Source organism: Stegastes partitus, unplaced genomic scaffold, assembly GCF_000690725.1.
Source record: "Stegastes partitus isolate 25-593 unplaced genomic scaffold, Stegastes_partitus-1.0.2 Scaffold146, whole genome shotgun sequence".
NCBI classification, from domain to species: domain Eukaryota; kingdom Metazoa; phylum Chordata; class Actinopteri; family Pomacentridae; genus Stegastes; species Stegastes partitus.
Window position 1 is genome coordinate 210,365 of NW_007577877.1, and position 22,693 is coordinate 233,057.

At 40.0% G+C, this 22,693-nt stretch overlaps 1 protein-coding gene across 1 annotated transcript in view; it reads right to left on the minus strand.

Moving 5' to 3' along the window:
- The window catches only part of LOC103355401 (PC3-like endoprotease variant B), a 124,908-nt gene that overhangs the window by 100,515 nt on the left and 1,700 nt on the right, over positions 1-22,693 (minus strand). Inside the window, exon 2 of the mRNA XM_008279189.1 lies at positions 7,634-7,726. Within this exon, the coding sequence (XP_008277411.1) occupies positions 7,634-7,726 (93 nt within the window). The remainder of the gene's footprint in view (positions 1-7,633; positions 7,727-22,693) is intronic.

Consider the following 22,693-nt stretch of genomic DNA (forward strand, 5'->3'; position numbering starts at 1 on the left):
GTGTGTGTGTGTGTGCGCATAATACTCCCGTGTCTCTATATGAATGAGTGGATGCAGTGGATGGCAGGCAGCTGCAGGAGTGTGATAGCTGAGCCGAGCTGCACAGATATCAACGCTGACATTTTGGGCTTCACTACCCACCCACGGCCCCATGGGAAAGTGATGGCAATGGCAGCGGCAGTGGCCACATCCCCCACCACCACCACCACCCTAACCCCTCCCTCTGCCTGTCAATCTCAACCCTGCGCTCTTCCTGATGCTCTGTCGGCCTCGGCGTGGCCCTGGCTGGACCTATTATGCCATGCAGCAGTTGAATACACTCCTGCGACCCACCGCTACCAGACCCTGCACCGCACTGCTGATTCCTATCTGGCCCTCAAGCCTCCCACCCCACCCACCAACCAACCAACTCTCTGCCTCTTCATTCAATCTTTCATTTCTAGCTGCCAGACTGATAGCCCTGACCACAGAGAGACAAACGATAGAGAGGGCTCGTGTGTGCGTGTTACTGCCGACTAGAAGACAAACAGTCAAAGAGTGTGAGCTCTACAGTATCAAGCAGCAAGAGGAGGGAGGGGGAACTGCATAAACTGAAAGAGAGGGAACAGATAACAGGGAGATGCTCTCTGGCCCCTCCTCTAGCCTTCTTTTGGGGCACCTCTTGGCCTCCTCTCCCTCTTCTGCCTCACCCTCCCTCCTTCCCCCTCCCCACCCACCCCCGGGCCCTCTGGTGTGTTGCTCACTCCATTGTGTCAGCCTTCAGAAGTGCTCAGTTTGAGTGGCAGGCCGTCACAGATCAGTTCCCTGCTAAAGCGGCCCGGCAGGCCAGGGTGACGGGCCAGGAAGGGATCTAAGTGGGGTTTATCAGCGCTTCTTAACGCCTCTCCAGCTCCCTGACACAAAAGAGAGGGGGTATTAAACATCTAAAGCAAACCAAAAAGCGTGAAAGCTCCTTATAGGGCCGCGGGATTGCGGATGTGACTCGAGTTTTAAAAAAAAATAGCAAAAAAAGAAAAAAGAAAAAGGAAAAGAAAAATAAGGAGAAAAAAAAAACACACAAACGCCTCAACAGTGAGGAAGCATTGAGGGAAAATTCAAATGTTTTTTTCTGTGCTGTGTGGATGGAAGAGTGAGTGGGTGGGAGAGGAGGAGAGGAAGAGAACGATGGGAGAGAGAGCATCTTAAGGATGAAGATGGAAGTTAGCAAGCGTAAACTAGCTTAACAATGCTTTCTAGCTTACCAACTGTTTTACACTGATCACACTCATATATGAAGCCTACATTAGTTCCAAAGTTGAACAAAAGAATGCCTAAAATAGACATAAAACACAAAAACACAATATCACTTAATGACTGCAACAAAATTAAAGACTTGCATAAACCAAAATGATTCTACAGGCAGCGAGAGTCAGATTTTTAAATTCAGATTTTGTCTTTTACATATATTCAAGCACACAAACAAATGTCAGAATTTCACTTCATGCCCATTTGAAGGCCTCCCACAGAGCAGTGAACAAACAGAAGGTTTTCAAATATCATCTTTTGAAAAACAACGTAGCTCATATGTAAAACTAGCAGTACTGCATTAAGTCTGCATTAAACAAGGCTTCCAAACTACTTTCTGTTTATTCACCAACATTACATTATATAAAAGAGTATTATGACAGGTCTTTTTGCTTGGTAGATTAAGATGTTAATGGGAAAAGACTGAAGGGCCAAAACTCACGTCTAAGTGTGCAGATGTTGCTTACACACGATGGTGAATAGGCCGTCTTCATAAAATGAATTCAAACATGCAAAAAGCACAAGTAAGTAGTAAAATTAATGATGGCTGAATTCCATTTCGCTGCATCAGTTTCAGGGTCTTGTTATTGTTGATGCTGGCTTACTGTCACAGTGTCATGGTTTACTGGGACAGATGTCATTAGTAGCATCTGTGCTTCCCCTACCATGACAAACCAAACTGTCTGCTGTGGAAAAAAAGGTCTCTTGTTGGATTTGCTGCTTTGGACTGTGTAAAAAAGTTAATTTTGCTGTCCACCCATTTGCCCATAAAAAATACATATATAAAAAAACAGAACAAAACAAATGAAAAGCTTACATCAGGATCCAAAATAGCTACAGTTTCCATGCTTGTAGGAGGATCGAGTTTGGATGCTTCAGTCTCACCTCGACACTTTGACTTTAACTAAGCCAGTAAATACATCAGTAAAATAACACACACACCAGTTCATGACACAAACGCTGAAATAACTGAGGTGGATCTCTGCCTCTTTAATATGAGTTGAATGGGTTTATCCTGATTAGGTTTTTTTTTTAATACATCCATGCATGTTTTCAATGCAGAAGGCGTAAGTGGCTGAGACAGTGGCTGAAATCATTCCCTCTTGTATTGTTTCACTGGTCAACAGACACAGCCTACTCTATAGTGAGCAGTACAGTGGGACTTATAACAGTATAATCTTTTTGAGCCACAACAGACAGCACTTGACTCTAACTTTATATACAATGTCATTAAAATGCATTGCTGGCAAAGAAGTAGTGAATTTGCTGTGGATAAGGCACAATATATTGATAAAAAATGGACAATAAATTTATTGCACCATATGGTAAACTGAGAGATCAGACAGTGCATGCAGAAGGCAAAGCAGGACTGGCAAAGATATCTTGGATTAGCCACCACATCTTCAGCCATATGTGCCATCTTAAATGCTGGCTAAGCAACCACCTTTACTGTTTTTGTGTTGTTTTTGTATCAGGTAAACATCATACAGTATATCTACAAATACAGGAAGGTTGAGCATCACTCAGTGCTGTGGAAGACGACTATTTTGTTTGCACTGGACATAGGAAACAAATTCTCAAAATGCGCAAAATGGGTTTGCCTGCTCAATTTAGCTTGACCTGCTTCATTGCATGTTTGCAGATTTATGCAAAAAATAAGTTTACCTACTAATAGCTGGTTAGATAAGCATTACTCACAATGAGGTGGATCATGTTTGATCATTTGAATGGTTGCAAGGTAAAGGCTTTATACTACTTCATTTATTTTAAAAGCTGACCTGACCTTGACTACTCATCATCACATCTTTTTCTCTGATAAAAAAACAAAACATTTCTCCTTATATAACTTTAGTCAGTTATTCAGTTTATATAATGAAAACTTCCCACTGGTTCTGCTACATATGTCTTTGACTTCTCTCTGTGCTAAGAGCCTTGTTGCTGTCAGCTTAAGTGGTTGTATCAATAAGGTTTATCTGCAGCTTAGAATAACTAGACAGACATTAGGACTGAAGAAAAAAAAAAAAAACATTTTAAAACCAGGACGTCACAAGATAGGGACACACTGCGACCAGTGGTTTTCTGTATGTGTGTGTTAAATGTGTAATACACCAGCAGGGACCAATGTGTGTATGTCAGAAGCTGGCAGGGGGTTAGTATCTGAGACATTTTGTAAAAGGTCAGTGTGCAGTTCAGTCAGAGACATGTCTGTGTGTTTAAGAATGAAACTGCAAGAGGTATGATAGTTAGGACAAGAAGGAAGAGAGTCATTGAGGGGAGGGAGGGATTCAAATAAACAAGGTACAAAGGAAGACAGAAGAGAAAACCTTAAGATGATATTACAGTTTCGTCACACTACAGCCATACGTGTATAAGAGAATTAGATGTCTTTGTGTATATACTCCATGTATGTTTATGTCCATCCTAAAGTCTGTGTGTTTCTTGCTTCATAACAGTGAACAAGCACATGCGCCCATTACGTCCTTATCTGTGTTTTGCCTCTGAACTCTCGCATGTTTATGTTGAGCTGTTTTCCACAGCCTTGCTAATTATGTCATTAGTTGTGCAATTAATACAACAGCTGATTGTTGCCGTGCTGACAGAGGGCTGCATCGGCCGGGATTACACGGTGGCAACACCTCCTCCTCGTCTGAGAAACCACCGTGGACCTCCGTTCTGTGAGTGTGTCTGTGTGTGTGTGTGTGGCAGTGCTGTAAATATTAGCAGCAGCTCTCAACACGTAAATCTCAGTGCCCCGTTTATATGGACTGCTTTAGCACAACTGTTTATTATGACCTACAGCAGGCCATGTTAATTCACACATGATGCTGAGTATTTCTCTTTTATGGAACACAATTATACTCATGAGTTCCTAGGAAACAGTTAATTTTAAGTATTTTCTTAATTAACGACCGGATAATAGTTTGCTACAACTGTGATAACAAGCATTTTTTATATTTTATACTGCATTATATTAGCTTGACATGGTTCCACGTCATCATCAGACCTTTAGAAAATATACTGCTTTTAACTTTGACTTGTTTAACTTACTATAGACACAGCACACCTGTCAGTATGGCATGGTTACAACTATTACACAATATATTACTAGAAAACATATCTGCCATTGACAAAGTTTAAATTTGAGTATTTGGTCAACCAGTTTAACAAAATGCAGCCACACCACTGACTTCTTTGATATGGTGTCAATTTGAAGCCAACTCTGAGTAAACATTCAGGGATTGTAGCCTAAGAGTTAAAAAGGTTAGACGTAGCTGTCTCAAATAATTTGGACGAATTGTAAAAGTTTTGAAAATGTGTTTTTTTGGGTCTGTTTCTCCCAAAAGGAAAAATAATGGATTAATCGTGGAAAGGTAACGATGTGGCACATTTTTCTTTATGAAAGTAACACCAGCAAATCTCCGAGCAGTGAGAATACGGACCAATTGACTGGTCGATCTAGATACTACAGCCCTAATAAATTTAGCTTTGGTCTTGCATAACTGACATGCATTTTTAGAACAACCAACAGAAACACCCTCTTTCTAAAAAAAACTCCTATCTTGTCAGGATCACGATTTTCTGAAGCCAAAAAACAGAACCAAGAGGGGCAGAAGCCAAGTTTCCTCTCAGAGCAGAGGTAACCATAGAATTTTTTCAATGATGCCAACAAATTCCAGCTTAAAAATATCATCAAAAATCAAATAAATCAAAAATCAAGTCCTTAATGATTAAAATATTTCTGAAATAGTTAAAGACTCATAATATATCCACATGTTTAAGTGAATTTAGCTGTATTGTATGAACTGTTCATGCTTTTTTTAAAAAAATCTGTTTTCCACATGCTTTTATTACAATAAAGAATTTACTACACTACATACTGCTTTACCATTATTCATTTTCGATCCCTAAGAACGTCAGGAAAATAGACTGCCAATGAAAATGAACATTCTGGCTAACTTGAGTGTATTTATGTTGATTAATACACACGGTCCCTTTCAAAAGAAATTACTGAAACTGAAAGAATATTTGTGTACTAAGCGAGGTCAAATTTACTGTCCCAAGAGTCATTGTTTGATCTTCTTCAGAACATGTGATTTGGACATTCAACCACTTGTGATATGATCGGAAAATGATTTTGAGAGCGGTTTAAATCTAATGATTGTTATGTTGTTATCAGGAGAAATGTCTAAACCACAAAGTTTCTGACCTCTGATTCTGGCTGTAAAGAATGAAACTCTCTGATGAAGCTTAAATGACATGATTGTGCTTTTGGAAACGTACTCAATAGTCACTAATTTTCAAACCTAGCAGAAAACTGAATAAACCAAGACTTGGTTTAATTCCACCTTATTAGTGGAGTAAATCTAACGGATGAAAACACAGCCTTCAAACACTTCTGCTACACAATGATGCACCAGTGACTTAGTCTTTCATTTAAAAAATGTAATTACTAAAGAGAGTAACACACAAAACACCTGGACGTCTGGGTGATCTCAGCAATGGTGCATTATCATGCTTCTCTAACTAAAATACAATTCTAACCTCAAAAGTCACTTTAGGCAACATGAAGTTAATATTAACTAAATCTTGAAATCTACTAAACTTTGTATGATGCAGTAACTGCTGAGTTCTACAATGTAACCTGCCAGCCATGCAATGACAAGCACAGTGCGTGATGCAAAGAAGAAAAACAGCAGACAGGTCTGCATAGACAGAGGCCTGGTCAGAGGTGGGTGGATGGAGTATAGCTCAGGCTTTGGCAGAGGGCCAGCTACTGTAGCAAACACACTGTAATTGAGTATGACAACACATGCAACAACATAAGTATGTCTTCTTTAAAACCAACCCGGTTATCAGTGTTTTCAGCTGAAAAACTGCAATTCAAACAAATTCTATTAGTTTGATTGGTATAATAACCAAGACACTATCTCTTAAATAAAGTCAAGTAAGTGATATTAGAGGCATTTTTTTCTTGCCTCAAAGCTAAAAAAGATTACTTCACATAAAACAAACCCTACAAACAGACCTTAATGAAAAGACATTTAAGGACGTAACAGCTGCTGGCAGGGAGAGGCAACGTCTAAATATGCAATTGTTCATTATCCCAAAACATTATTTGTGCAATCCATTAAACGTAAGACTCATTACGATATGTAGGACATTTTGGGGGTGCAAATTCATTTTCACCTAAAGTTACGACAGTAGAAAAGTAATTAAAGTTACAGTTTAATGAAATCATGAACCATACATGGAGTCACTGGAGATTGCGCATAAATTACTTCAATTAATCACACGCACACTGATTCAGATGATAACTCTGAATCGGAAAGTTTGGAATCTTTTTCTGTCTTTTACTTTCCGTCCATTTATTTCGCTTGTGTGTCCGTCTGCGTGTGCGAGAGGAGTAGCGTTTTGTTGTTGTTGTTGTTGTTGTTGTTTTTTTTCATGTGTGTGATTGAAGGGGCAGTGTGTTGGGGAAGGGCCAGAGGTCTGGTGCACCCTGGAGAACGGACAGGGCCAAAGCCATATCTCTGACCCTTCCTCTCATCCCGCCTCTCTCGCCCTGTGCTGTCATGGGATGTCTCCGTGGGTAACGGTTTCCCTGGCAACGGAAGCCCGGTGAGGAGGCTGCATTGTGTGCTCGGAGGGTGATGCAGAACGGCTTGTTGAGGGTGGCGAGGGAGGGAGGGAGCGAAGGAGGGAGGGGAGGGCACAAAATGATATTGGGTCGAACAGGCACACGAGCGACATCAGCAAGGTAAACAACTTTTAGCTATTACTCACCACATGGCTCTGTTTTTTTTTTTGCATCCTTCGTGCTAATCAACACTAGACCCTGATTAAAACAGCAACACCAGCCAAATGAACTTTCATTTGCATATACATGCTGGGTAAAATCAGAACTGATGCCAGAGTGTGAATTCACCTTGACGTGGCCGTGTTAAATGTATCAAACAGTCACATCTAAGTAGCTGAACGCTCTGATTTGCTGTAGTTACAAATCTATTTCCCGCTGTGTTACAGACAGTACAAGTCACGCCAAATAAAAAAAAAAAAAAAAAAGAAAAATCAGTCAGCGGCTTCTTTTAGGATCAGCCAGCTTCATCCGCTCTTTATGTTCTCACTTTTGAGGTATAGTGTTTAATAAATGGACCAGCGAGTTTTTAACTTCCTCAGTGTTTTTGCACATCTTTCATTTCTATTTATCAGGGGTGGGGGAGGGGTATTATCTTCAATGTGTTTTTTATTCTTTTTGTCCTGTGAAGTATTTTGTGTTATATTTTGTTAGCATGAAACCTGAGAGACAAATAAAGTCTGACTGATCGATTAATTGATTAGAGACACTTACCCCTTCTGCGGCTGCAAGTCTGTCCTCAAAGGTGGCTCTGTCAGGACGCCCCCTGCTGTCTCTCAGGGTGTACAGACCCTCCAGGCTGCCAACCTGCCAGCACACAGATGCAACGTTGCAGTGAGATTCGAAAACCTAAACTTTGAGGACACACAGTTAGATGTAACATTTGCTTAGTTGACAGTGTTTTATTCAACAACTGGTCGAAATAGTTGCGCCCTCTCAACTGCAGGGCATAATAAGAATGCAAGGAGACGCATTTGGAAAATCATGCAGCGTGTTCATCAATACGGAGAAACCAATGCAGGTACGGAGTAAGGGTCAAAACACATAACGTATTCAGCCTTAATCACCCATATGACCCTTTGCACAACATGATTTCAGCGTATCCCCTCTGGCCATCTGTCTTGTGTGGGTTTTTCTGCGAGAGGTGGGCAGAAATCAAATAGCACACAGTTTATCTAACCTTATCCTGGGCTTTTCATTTCCAAGCCTTATAAACTCAATCGTATTGACCGCCTGGGAGAGTTAGAACTAACTAAGTGAAATCTACTCGGCGGCAATTGTGTGCAAGGCGCACATTGTGTGTGTGTGTGTGTGTGTGAGAGTAAGTGTGAGTTTGTGTGTGTCTGTATGTGTGTGTGGCTTGCTGATTCTATCTTCCTTCACTTTCATTCTCTCTATTCTCTGTCCCTGAGGTGCATCAGGGCTGAGACTGCCGAGTAAATTGTCCCAAATTGAGTTCCTTCTTGCCGGCAGATACAGGCCACATCCCGACCGTTTAGAGTGAGACAGAGAGAGAGAAAGAGAGCGAGAGAGGAGGAGAGAAAACAATCACAGTACACATCACTCGCTTGAAAAATTTCTCTCTAATTTCTCTCCTTGGCTTTCTTTTCTATCCACCCTCCCTGTCTCTCTTTCTTTTTCCCCTCCTCTGCTGATTTCCCTGCTGCCTCTCTTTCTTCTCCCGACGCGTTATTCTTCTGCTTCTCCCTCTTTATATCACTCCCTGTGTGTCTTCCCTTGTCTTTGTCTGCTGCGATAGGTGTACATCAGTCTTTCCTTGCTCAGCTTGACTTTTTCTCTCCTTTGATGATTCGCTCCTCTCCTGCTTGTTCCCCCTCCTTTATCTTTTCCTATCCTTTTTTTTTCTCTCCAACCCCGTTACCTTTCTTCATCTCCCCCACCAACAATATTTCTCTTCCCTCTTGTGTTGGTTTCCATCCCTCCTCCGGTTTCTCACCCTTCGCTCCATGGCTGGCTGTACCCGGTGACACAGTACCCATCAGCGCAGACATCCTGGGTGGAGGAGTCTGGCTCTGACGATAATCACACACTAAGTTTATAACGCTGGCAGCCCAGCTGAGCTGAGCTGAACTGAGCACACGCGACTCCCCTGATGCCGGCACACTCCATTTAACTCAGCAGGGGGCTGCAGGCTGGCTGGGGTGGGAATGAAGCATGAGACAGAGATGGGGATGCCAGTGTGTTTTTGGGGATGGGGGTACCGGGGAGCTGGTGATGGAGCAGTGACTAGAGACAGATATGGAAATAAGATGAAGGACAGCAGAAGCTGAAACTGGTGCTGGCGGGGATGAAGTGGGGAAAAGGTTTTGGACTTTTGGGTCTGGGAAGAAACTCTTTTTTTTTTTTTTTTTTTTTAGAAGATGCTCATGTCACTATCTCTGCATGGAGTGATAACTTTTTTTTTTACTTTCACTTCTTGCTCTCAGCAAAGTTGTGTCCATTTCTTCATTTAGTTTGGAAGGGTCTTTATTTTTATGCAGGCAGCAGTGTGGTGAAGCATCTGGAGAACTTAGATGTTGCGCCTCAACAGCAATATTCTATAATGTAACCAAGTACATTTACACAAGTGCTATACCTAAATATCTTCATTTTATGCTATACTTCCACTCCACTCCACTACACTAAGATTTTCTCTCTCACTCAACAGCATTTATTTGACTGTTCTGGTTATTCGCTGCTCAAGGTAGTCTTCTTTCAGTAACATTTTGCATCAAATAGGGTTTTCCCATTCAATTACCTGCACCTCTTCCGTCATTTAAAAGTCTAAAATGTATGACTATGAAACAGACTTTCATTCAAAAGTTTCACTGCTGGACACAATATGTCTCACTGAAAGTACATTCTCACTGTTTTTGCAAAGTCTGCTTTTCACTTCACACTTGTATAGATTGCCTACTGGACCAGGATTGGCTACACTAGTGGTGATGTCACAAACCCTACTAGCACAAATACATGTTTCACTTTCAGCACAAGAATTTTAAAATACCCTCCCAGTGTGGACATACATCAGTCTGTATAGTGAAGCTAAAACACCCAAGAGCAGTAACATATACCAAACACATTTTTGAGTGGAGGAAACTTTAAATTTTAGGAATTAGAAGATCAGATTAAAAATACAATACATTATTTCAAACCGAACCAATTTTCCCGAACTGGTTTAATTTAAACTTTTTGGTTTGTGACCCCTACAAAAAAAACTGTGTGTCTGGGGCACATTTCCATGTTTCATATGTCATAAGGACCCTAAGTAGTTACCGGTTCCAACCTAAAAATCCCAGCTGCTTTCATTTAACTAATTGTTTTGAGCACCAAACATTTAATAATCACATAATTCACTATCAATAAAGACTAAATTAAAAAAAAAAAACAGAATTGTGTAGCATAGCTTAGTGTTTTTCTTTTCTCACTGATCATCTCACAACTTAACATTTCACCCTTAAAGAATAAAATAGGTAGAACTAGCTTTAACAGTATGAGGCATTAGTATGAACACTGCCATTTACCATAAAATATCCGGTTTCGCCAAACAAGTCCTTTTACTTTACATATGTGAAATGTATTTAACTGTATGTATGTATTATAAAAACTTTCGTACTTTCATTACTGTACTGTAGGATTTTGAACAAACTGTTTTTACTGCTACATTATTAGTTTTAGTTAAGTAATCATCCAAATACTTTAACTACAAAACAAAGAAAAAATAAACAAATTCACTTCTGAAATAAACAAAGAAAAAGTGATAATTCGTTTTCTAATATTTCTTGTCATTCTCACAGAAAGTATCAGGAACATTAGGCCAAAGTTTGATTGTCTGAACGTGTTGGTGGTATTGTTTGAGTGCCCGCTGGAATCTGCTGAAATGTCTTCTAAAGATTGTAATCCCATAAATGCCAGAAATGTAACAAGGGACTGACTGAAGATGGAGGCAGAAGTAGAGAAACATTAGTTCAACACAAAGATGCAAATTTGATTTCTAACTTCAGAAGAAATCTCATGGATTACAATAGAGATTAACTGAATTTTTACAAAGCATTCAAAGTCACGTTTACCAAACTTAAACAGCACTATATCTTCCTAAAAACAGTGTAAGCGTTACTATACAATAAACATTGTGGCACTCTCCGTGGTGCTGATCGTCTGACTAGGAGGGGAAGGGAGCTACACTGTGAAGGTCTCCTGTTCTCCACAAACTAGTGTTAACCAATAGTTTCCCATCCTTATCTATAACTGCTACCTGTCATTTCAGTGCCATACAACGACAGATATAGGTTAGATTTCGAGTTCTGCTGCCAATACGGAACCTGCAAAGCCATTTTTATTTCTGCAAAGGTTCAAGCTCAAGTCAGGCCATTTTAAAATAGCTTGCAAAGCTAAGATGAAGGGTTGGGCTTGGTTGTCATATTTAGGTTTCAGCTGGGTCATAGGTATGTGACTTCAGGTCTCAGGTTTAAACCCATGTCTTTTTTTGTGTTGCCAACATATTAAAGCCTCTTAAGTGGTTCTTTCCTCTCCGGCTTTTATTTGCACTTGGATCCTCGTTGTATTCTTACAAAGACTTTATTGTCAACAGTTTTTAAAGAAACAATTCTTCTGTGCAAATATATAGAGAGTATAGCGATAGGGTTGGGTAATGTCTGGATTTTAATCACAACAAGCTCATTTTACTCTAATTGGTAACTATTTTGATAAACATCATTTACCAGCAAAAATATGTAGTGGTTCCAGCTTCAGAAATGCAAGGATTTGCTGATAATCCTTTAAATTACTACAATTTTTAAAAACACAATTTATTTTTAATAATTTTGATGATTGTATTACTGGTTGGGCAAAAAACATTGTGATGGCATCACTTTGGGCTGCTTAATTGTGACTACATTTCTGACTGTTTTAATTTTTATTTTTCTTAACAAACCAAATAATCAGTTGATTGAGAACACAATCAGCAGATTAATCCTTAACGAAAATAGTCATTAGCTGCAGTCCGAAAAGAATTAGTTCAAAAACAAACTACAACAGTAAAATCCTGCTTTTACATGAATGCATGAGTAATAATAATCTGATGTATACTTGCAATAGGAAACTTTTGTTTTGTATTGAGGACTTTTACATTTAATTGATTATATTGATGTACTTTTACTTAAGTCAAATTTTCAATGCTTTTTCTGGTAACAGAGTATTACACTGTGATATTAGTGCTTGTATTTACGTAAAGGATCTGAGTATTTTGTCAACCACTGTCCCTCTCTATCAAGGTAATCAAACACCTCACAGCTACACGAACTGTGCGACAGTGGTACCACAGCGTAGCATCAACTAAATTTAGGTGATTGACAATCATGCAATTTGTGTTATTCACCTACCAATTAAGGAACTCAGGACTGGCTGAAAAGGTTAACAGAGATAAATGCTAGACTCATGAATAAATAAAACAGATGCATGAGTAGACAAGAAGACACACAGACACTGAACTTGGACAACTATAGGCTCAGACCAGCACTGTGGGATATACAGTACGTGTATGCAGTAAACTGTTCATTTAAAACTACTACAAGCAAAAGTTGTGTCAGAACTTCTGAACAAAATCAAAATGAAAATTTCAAATCAGAATTTTGGAATCAGATCTAAAATGGAAACAGTTCTCGATGACTAGTCTGGTCTATGAATGATCCAGAGTAATCACAACCGTCTTTATATAAAGAAGAAAATCTCCATTTACCCAGAGTGTATTGTGGCGGCAGCAGAAACCTCAGAGGTAAGTGTCTTGTTTGTAATTTGGGTGAACTAACCCTTTAAGCAGCCAATGGCCCATAAAAACAGAAAGACATTTCACGCTGAATGTGTCACTGATGTGTCACAAACATGTCAACTTGACATTATTGACACTGGATGTGCTTAATGTGTACGGATGCATACACAAACTACAGCTGTACGTGAAAATTACTGAGTAATTTCAAACCAACCAAAACAAACACACACCCTCAAAAACACACACACACACACACACACACACACACACAGATTCTTGTGCCCTGCCAGCACAGGTTCACAGCAAAACAATATGAGGCCAATCAGGGGACCATTGGTATGGCTCTCCCTCTGCTAATGAAGGCACTTTGAAAAGGTAATCTAATTCACCAGCAGCAATTAAGGCTGGGAGCGCCTTGTCACTATCAATTATCCGCTCCTTCACTCATGTTCTCCAATGCGGACGCTGAGCCTGCCTGACACACAGCACTGTCGGACAAATCAACCCCATCAGCCAGCCAGTCACTGAGAACACTAATCATGAGAGTGTTCAAACGCACACCAACACACGCTTGGACACACACATACTACTGTATGCTTGAATCATTGTACAATGAACTAAGTAAGCTTGGCATAAATTGAGATGTCCTTGCTGGCTGCAGTCAGAGGTGGAGCTTAATAGATCCAAAAACAGTACATGCTGGAGCCTACAGACTACAGGAGGCATGACTGATGTTAATGTCGATCAAAACTTGGTTACTGATCAACAACTGTGAGGCAACCAACATCGCACCAAAGTGTATAGGACAGAGCCAGTCGGTGTCATGGTCTGTCTTGCTTCAAGGCGTGAAAAGTGCATGCATATATGAATTTTATTTACAATTTTTAAAAATGTTGCTAGGTTGCTGGCTAGCAAGTCACTACAGTAAAATGAAATACTATACAGTTAGATGTTCTGGTTCTGGTTAGGGCTTGTGGAACAGTAATTTACTAGTTTACTCTGAAAGGAGAGGAAGCAGTCTGTCGTTGCCTGTTGTCCATCCTTCACATCCTGGCAAACAAAATAAAAAGTGCACTGAGAGGAATCGCTCTATTACTTCGGAATTCTTTGAAGTTTGTCGGAGAAAAGCTTTTTTTTCCACACTTAGGCCGTATCGCTTAAACAGCATCCTCTAAGTGACGAGCAGGTCTATTACATGCTTTGCCATTAGACTAGGCTGCAACATCCTGTGAATAAAATATAATAAAGTCTATAAAGTGCAAATTAAATATCAAATAAGACATGTCAAATGCAGTAATGTGCTTTTTTAAATTTTCATAATCAAGGGTTTTGGTAGGTGATCACCGAAATCATTGTGTAAAACATTTGATGAAAAGTGTCTCAGAAGAGTGTATGGAGGAACGTGGGTGTTGCAACAATATAGATGAATACACGATGGAAGAAGAGTCCTATGTAAAATATGTAATTTGCTTTTAAACTGTTTAGAATCCATTTAAAAGTAAAGACATTTATATAGACAACTGGTGCTTACACAGCAAACACACACCTGTGGTTTTTGGCCTGTTTTATAACTTAGTGCCAAATTTCATGCATCGTGTAACTAGAATAATTAGCTATATGTTAATTGTTTATCAAAATACAATGATCCAAACAAGATCTACTGGAAACTCTTTGAGGTTTTTCTAACCTGTGATATGAGGACTGTCTCCAAGCACGCATGGATTCCAGCACCCTGACCTGTCGCACTCTTCTCAGACGGAGGACGCGGCCACCATTCAACTCGACCTTCAGACTGTAGACAGGCACAGCTGACAGACAGGACTATTCAACAGGCTCATCTCAAGTTCTCTGTTGCTTTATGAATCTCTCTAATACGTGACCTTAGTCCAAAGTACAGATGAGGAGGGGATTAGCATGACAGTTGTGCTGCTGTATGAAGAGTACCATAAAGCCTTCCAAGGATAATATCTGAACTTGACTATGTTGTTGGTAGAAATCAAAATCCTTGGGGTACTGACAGATGTCTGTGATAGACGACCGTTAATTTAATTCCTGTTATGTGCATTTTATTACAGATTATCATCTTAAAATTTCATTTCACTTTCTTTCATTTTAACAAAAGAAATCTATTATTATATAGTGTTGATAAACCACCACCAAATGATTCAACTTTGAGCCTAATTAGGAATATACTGTGGCACATTTTGTGTATATTAAGGAGATAAAATGTATATGATAAAACAATGGTGAAAATAGAGAGTGGTTGGTGTTTAAAAAAATGACTTGCGCATCAAATCAAATGCTCTCATATAAGCAATGGCAGCTTATTTAAAGCTGAATTGAATCTGTCCAGTGAACCACAAACCATGGCACTGATGAATGGTGCAAAAGAAAATGATAATAGGGACACGGGGAGAACAGACCATAAACACACTCTTGCTGTAAAGTGACAGCGCCACAACTGAAAACAATAATAATTGTACTTCTACTACTAATAATAATAACTCCTTCAGTATAGCATTCAATAAATCAACCACTATTTTTTATAATAATAACAATAATAATTTTCCTTACACCACTGAAATCTATTCAATATGCTGTACAAAATTTGTGATAAGAAACAAATATCTACAAGTACAACTTTTCCTTGGATGAGCTACAGGCCAAACTACTGCTGATGGGAGAGAAGCTCCCATAAGGAGTACATTTTGGGCTTGAGTATTTTGGACCCGAAACAAAATCACTTGCAATTATGCGTGTTGGAAGTCAGAGCGAAAGAAGAATAGATTATTCAATTACAGAACTGAATTTTAATTATCCCATTGTGGCTTTTTTTTATTTTGTTGGCTACTATGTTTTCTGAGACATTCGTGCAGTAGAGCTGAAGCTGTGTAACTTCCTGCACTTGGCAACTACTCTCTTCAGCCAGATTTGTTTTTTTATTAAAATTTTTGGACTCCTCTTCTAAACGACACCTAAGCAGCAGTATTAATACTCTAACTATTATTATTCAAGACAGGAAATACAAAAATATAAAGCGTACCTTACTTAATATCCCTATAAACACTTAACCTTGACCTGCTCTCCATTCACAACCTCTACAACAGCTCTGTCAAACAGCTGCTTGATTCTCTTCCAGCTGTGACACTTGACAAAGTAAAGGACACTAAAAGCTCTAATTAAACTCTTTCAGAATTTCAGAATTTTAATTTTCCACTGAAACACAATGAAAAGATTTCAACTATCCTAGCTATTGATTTGAAAAAAAGCCAATTTCTTTTAACGTCATGAAAATGGAATAATTATTGAGGACAGTGTTTGATGTGCTAATTTTTACTTAACACGTAAAACTCGTAACAAGAGCCTATCGATAAAAAAATGGGTACTGAAGGACTACCTTTTTGTGCAATTATACTTTGCCATACACAAGGAACCATTTTTGTTATATCCAGTCAGTGCATCAAAGACTTTGTGTTATGTCGGTGTTATCCCATATTTCTCTTCGTGTGTAGGTTTTGTTTTGATTCTTGACCCGTTTCTTATTGATTCTTATGGATAAGAAATGCCTGTGCTCCCTCTTCAAGTGTCGGATCAGATTATCATACTGCACTGCATATGATTGAAGGGCCCCAGCATTAAAATTCTAAACAACTCCTGAAAGCAACAAGCAGATTCAAGGCACTGTGAAACACAACATCCAATTTCAACCAGAGCTGCAGGTTATATGATGTACTTACTTGTTTATTTTTGTGGTTATGTCCTTTTACATTTCTGCTGATCTTTTTTTTTTTTTCTGTGGTGTTTGCTAAAAGAGCTTAAAACATAGCGTTATTTGAAGCACTGTGGTGATTTGCATTGTGATAGTTATTTGAAACTCTTTTAAGCTTTTGAACCATCTTTCCTGACAACAACACTGTCTATCCCTGCCTTAAAAGCTGCCTGTCTCTGAATTTGATGCACTTAGTGCTGACAGTAATCATTTCTTATAGATAAACAATTCATTAAGAATTAGAGACACTCTCCATCGCAAGTTACCACAACTAAGCCTGACTACATTACATATATATGTAAGTGGACAAGCAGTTGCTCCACACAGTTCTCTGATGACACAACTATCAGTTACCAAACAATGGCATTTGGGGGTCCTTTCCAAACTTTGTTGTCAGAGATAATGCTTTTTAGTGCATAATAAGTTTTATAGTTTTATTTTTTATTTTTTATTTCAAAAAAAGCCTGATGGAAAGTTGCAGTCAGAACCACAAACATGCACAAACATGCACACACACAGGCATACATATGTAGCGAAAACAGCAAAGTTAAATTAAATATTTTACTTTTTATGAATCCTTCGTGACTACAACAATCGGTAGAGAAGAGCTGCATTAATCAATATTTGTATGTAAGCAGGCAGTTAAATGGAATGAAAAATGTTAAAGGGTCGCTTGAGGTGAAGTGTGCACACCATGCAGTTCTTCTCAGCTCAAAGCATTTTTAGCATCTTTTGGTTTCGTTGTTTTGGTTTCAGGGCCTGTAACTTCACTGCTTTGGTTCAGTCACATTGCTCAGATCAACATTGGCTCCAGCAGCAGGCTGACATTTTCTGTGGAAAAGCTCTGATAAAGTCAGACTATGCCACCTGACTGGCACCAAACAGAAAACAGATAAAGTTAATAACTAACTGGTGAACACAGTAGAATATTTAACTGTTTAACAAAAAGGAACATCAATGGTGGCTTAATACCTGTAACGTGGTCAGAAACGTAACTCCAAACAAATACTACTATTCTTCCAGGGGTGCCTGTGGTATAAATAAGCAACTATTTGCTCATTAAGTTCATACAGTTGTTTTGTTGTCTCCAAGTGGCCAAAACAGGAAATACGTAAAATGTAAACAACAGTTTTTATTTTATTTTCTTAAACCAGACAACTTCCCATTAGCGCTACTTTTGGGACATTTACTGTTATGCTTACTGGTCTTTAGGCTGGTAGCTAAAGCTTTCTTGCACCAACAAGCAGCAGGGTAAATCATGAAAATGTGTTGTGTTTACATAGAAAGCATGCCATTTGCATGTCTGACGGAACAGATATGCTCATATTTTAATCATTCCTGCTGTCTACACAGGCAGCATGATGCCTTACATATTTGTGCACGCAAAAGAATATTTTTCTGCTTCAAATTTATTTCCTCCATTTGACTGCTGTGCTAACATTGCTAACGCTAAACCTTCTATGCAGACATGCTGTGAGGAGCACAAGGACCCACACCACAGCAACCCCTACCACATATAGAGTCAGCCACTATAATTACTGTAATTATCACAATATCCCAATTACAAATTCATGTATCGGTCACTATAAGTAAAAACACTACATGTTGGCGTTAACATAAATTATAAGCCACCATAAATCTCACTTCTAAAATAGATAGAGTAAAATTGTACTGATTTTTTTTATTATTATTCTACCTTCGAAAAACAAATAGCACTGTACGCCTGATGTGTATTACAGTGTCTGATTGCAGTTCTGCAGAGTTGGACTTTGAGTCGTCTCAATACTGAAGCATCCACGGGAGCTGCATGTCCCGCTGCTGCTGACGGCCTCCAACAGACAAAAAGAAAGAGGAGAGAAAAACAGTAATGGAGGGAGGGATGGAGGGAAAAAGCATGAAGGGTAAACAAAAACAAACACAGACATCAAGAGTCATTGAAGCAGTGTGTGAGAGCCACGTGAGGCAGTCCACCCTATGGAGAAAACAGCAGCTGGTGTGTACACTAACAGCCCTACAGGGGCTGTGGCCTCCACAGCCTCAACTATGGAAAAGCAGAAAGGAGAGATGGGAGGAGGGCTGGGTGATGGAGGGGGATGCTAGGGGCTAAATGGGGTGAGCAGTTAAGCCTTGTTGGTTACAGTATTGGCAGGAACGCAATGATGGAAATGGGAGGGGGTGTGAGGGGTTCTACAGTCCATCTTAAAGAGAAAAATATGGGGAGTGATGGGTTTTTAAAGGATAACACAATTAGTTTAGGATTGAGTTGCCACAAGCTATCGTTTAGTGTAAGTTTAAAAGAAAAATAGTTCCGTTTTATTACATTTTAATCTGTAATTAGAGAAGACATGGTACTTGCCAAGTTGATTGCTAACATTTTGGAATGATGACAGTACTAAAACATATGCCCAATCACATGATTGTATAGATTTCAAACCAACCTCCATGTTACCCATAGTTTGATGACAAAACCCAAAAAGTTGCTTGTTTTTCTAAATCAAAACATATTCAACTAGTCATCACAAACAAAGAAAAGCAGAAGTGCTGCACATTTCAGTTGCTGTAACCAGATGGCATTTTTGGTGAAATGTGACAACTCAAAAACTGTGACAAATGAAAAAATAATGCAAGTTTTGGATGAAAACATACCCACAGCGAGCTGCGTTTTGGGAAATTAAAACTGTCGCTCGCTTATGTCCACTGTTGTACCGCACAGGTCTAGACTGGATCTTCTTTTTTCTTCTACTCCAAGTAGAAAAGGGAAGTGACTCAAACTACAGTATACAACGCACCCAACAGCAACCGTCTGACAAACATGTTCAAAAAGTTCCTCTAACAACTACTTCAGAGAATCTTGTCTACTTTCACTTACTTCTTCCTCAGATCTTTTTATGAACTCACACTAAACAAAACCGTGTAGTAAAATCCAACAGTAAAGCTATATACAATGTTCAATTTTGTAAAATTTCTCAGTGTTCCACAAGAGCATTGAGAATGAGTATGTTTGTGCGCTTCTAGCACCACTCCCTGTTCTCGTCCCACATCGTCCTTTATCTTCTTTATCTCTCTGTATTTCTCCCTCTCTCTCTCCATTTCAATATTGAAGAGAGTTTTATTAAGGGCTAGACTCGGATGTGCTGAGGCGCTCTCAGTAATTTTCCTACAAAGTGCTTTAATCCATCACTCGGCCAACATGTGGCCTTTGCTGCCATACATCATCTAAGCCCACAGAGAGAGAGAGAGAGGCAGAGGAAGAGAAAGAGAGGGAGTGGTAGCATAATTTCTGCTCTCCTCCTCCTTCTCACCCCCATCTCCTTCTTTCTCGTTCTTCTTCTCTACCTTCATCTCCCGCCAGAGTTTCCCACCTGGGAGGGAAACCACATCTTCTCCACATATTCCTCAGTCAAGTCCTCTCTCCATTTACAAATGAGAGTGAGGTATGTGCGAAGATGGAGTGAGGGGAGGGGTGGGCAGTAAGCAAACGGAGAGAGCGAAAATGAAAGAGATGGAGATAGGCGTGAGTGAATGAGTGAGTGAGTGAATGAGTGTGTGAGGCTGAGAGAGAGAAAGAAAGAGATAAGGAAAATGGAGAATAGCTTATTGGAATGAATGAAATTGGGGACAAAAGAGGGTGATAGGGAGTCTGTGTGTGTGTGTGTGTGTGTGTGTGTGTGTGTGTGTGTGTGTGTGTGAGTGTGTGTGTGTGTATGTATATATGCTGTGCACGCTGTATGCACAAGGTGTGTGCTGCTGTACTTGTGTGAGGAAATAGAAATAGGCAGAGAAGGAGAGGAGATGAGGGAGAAAAAAGTGCTGCATTTCCCAGCATGCAGCTGGTGCAGCGTTGCCCTCTGAGTTGCCCCCGGCCAACACCTGCTTCCATTTCGCTTCCTCCGCCCTCCTCGTACTGAGGAGCAGCAATGAACTCTGGGCCCCCTGACTAATGGAATGGGCCCTCACTCCCAACCATTAGAGGATTGGTGTCCCTTTTGGCGCCCCTGGGTGCCCTTCGGTACAGAAAACAGAGAGGAAAGGGAGAGGGAGAAGATGGTGGCAGGTCGGCTTTTTTTTTTCCTTTTGCCCAACGCACACACACCTGGTCATAATATAACAGCCTGGAGTAATCCAGCCAGAGTAAGGCTTGACATAGCTTAGCATCTGACTGAGGCTATTTCTGAGAGGATATTAGAAATTCTGAATCGGGTGCAGCGCTACGACATTTTCAGAGAAGGAGCTCTCTGAATGTGTACGACAGCAGCCCCGGCTGATCGTGAAGCATTGTGTGATTTCATTTAGCCGGTAAATCCAGTGCTCTACCTCAATTACATCTGCTTTACTCAGATGGAAAACACACCTCGAGTGTACAGAGGGAGGGAAGGGAGGAGAGGGGAGGGGATGGAGGGTGGAAGCATGGAGCGGATTGGGGATTGAATCTCTCGATGAGCTGATAGCACGTCCGCAGACAGTGAGCCAAGCTGTGCCGCAGTAATGTTATGCTAATGATATGGTAATGATATGGTAATCTTCCGGCAGTATTCCACCTCACTGGAGAGAAGGGGAATCTGGGAGGCCTTTCACCATTGGATGGAGACCAGGGACTTCCTGAAGTCAGAGTTCAAGACAAAACCCTGCATGTGCGCGCACACACAGACACGGATATGCAGGCACTTAATTGTTGAAGCAGTGATCTCAGCTAAAATAATAGTAATGCAAACCATCGACCTAATCTGCCTTTAATCGGATTTGCAAACTCTTAAGTAAGCAAGAAATAATACCTGTAAACAATGCAGTATCATGTGATCCAACTTAAATCTGGGTCGGCTGTATTTTGAGCGAGCCTGCACGCTTTATCAGCGTGTAATATCAAGTCGCTGTGGTGTTGTTCTGTGCTGACGTAAAACAAAACATAGAATTGTCTATTTTAAATCATGATCGAGGTTCCTTTTTTGTCGCTGTGTGTGAAACCCTGCACCTGTGATGGTTGCCATTACATGTCTAGTCGGAGCTTGCAATGATTGCAGTACACCACCACAGCTTTGGTTGGAGATCAGACTCACCATTGTATGCTAGAGTCTCTGATACAGACACATCATTTATTTACCTTTTGCTACACTCATCTTATTGGGAATGAGGTGATTTGCCTTTTAATTTAAAGGACTGTTGACAAACTATACACCATCTTTAAACATTTGTAAATGAAGAAATAGCAAGACAAGAGATAAATGTGGATGGATCAGCTCTATCACTTTGACACATTTAAAAATCATAAAGACTGACAGGAAAGGCTTTAGTATGTCTGCTACCAAAAAGGCACCTGCAAAAAGCAACTGCAATGCATCACAGGGAATCTGTCTGCGTGGCATAAAGACATCATCTCGGGTATTTTGCTTTGTTTTTCTTTGCATTTTACAGTTGCAAAATGGATATGTCAAGTCTGCACAATGGAGAGACGCAATGACATTTTCCTGGATGCTGTACACTAAATCAAAGAGACCAACAATATGTTGAGTGCCAGCATGGAGACATTTGATTCCCTTTCCACTCATGCGGCATTACCGCCGGAATGCCAGCAGACATCACAATCCTCCCAAGCTGGCATTGGGCTTGTCAGACTTTTCATTCCACTTCAATGTTTTCAAAAAAAATAATATATCACAGCAAATTGTGAAGCCTCTGCTTCTACTTGATACACGGTATTTGCTGCACGCAAGGCGCAAATCACAGGTGACACAATTAAAATAGGTTTGACTTAACAAAGGCGATTTAGTGTCAGTGACATTTAGCATCAGCCTCTGGCGACAGACAGGTAAAAGAAGCCAGTCAGCAGATTGGACCTGGGGGGATCGTGAAACGGGGGGTTGTCTGAGGCTCTTCTCTGGGTATGATGTTGCTGGATTGGACACCTTATTAACACACAAACGCACGCTTTGTGTAAATACTCGACAATGGGCTACTGTAGGATTACACCACAGGAGCAGTGATTTCTTCAATCCTACATTATTGCTGCACTCTCTCACACATGTTAAATATGAGCTAACCTGCATATATTGCAAATATGTGTTATTTGGTGCTATCTAAATAAATACAGTGAAGTTTATGTAAACAGAAAAACACATTTGCTATTGTTTTGGTCATTACAAATGATCACTGCATCGAGGGACTATCATTAGTGTATAAAAGAGCAGAAAACAATGCAGGAAAAAGCAGAGGTGTTTGCGTGCATACATGAGGGACAATGAGA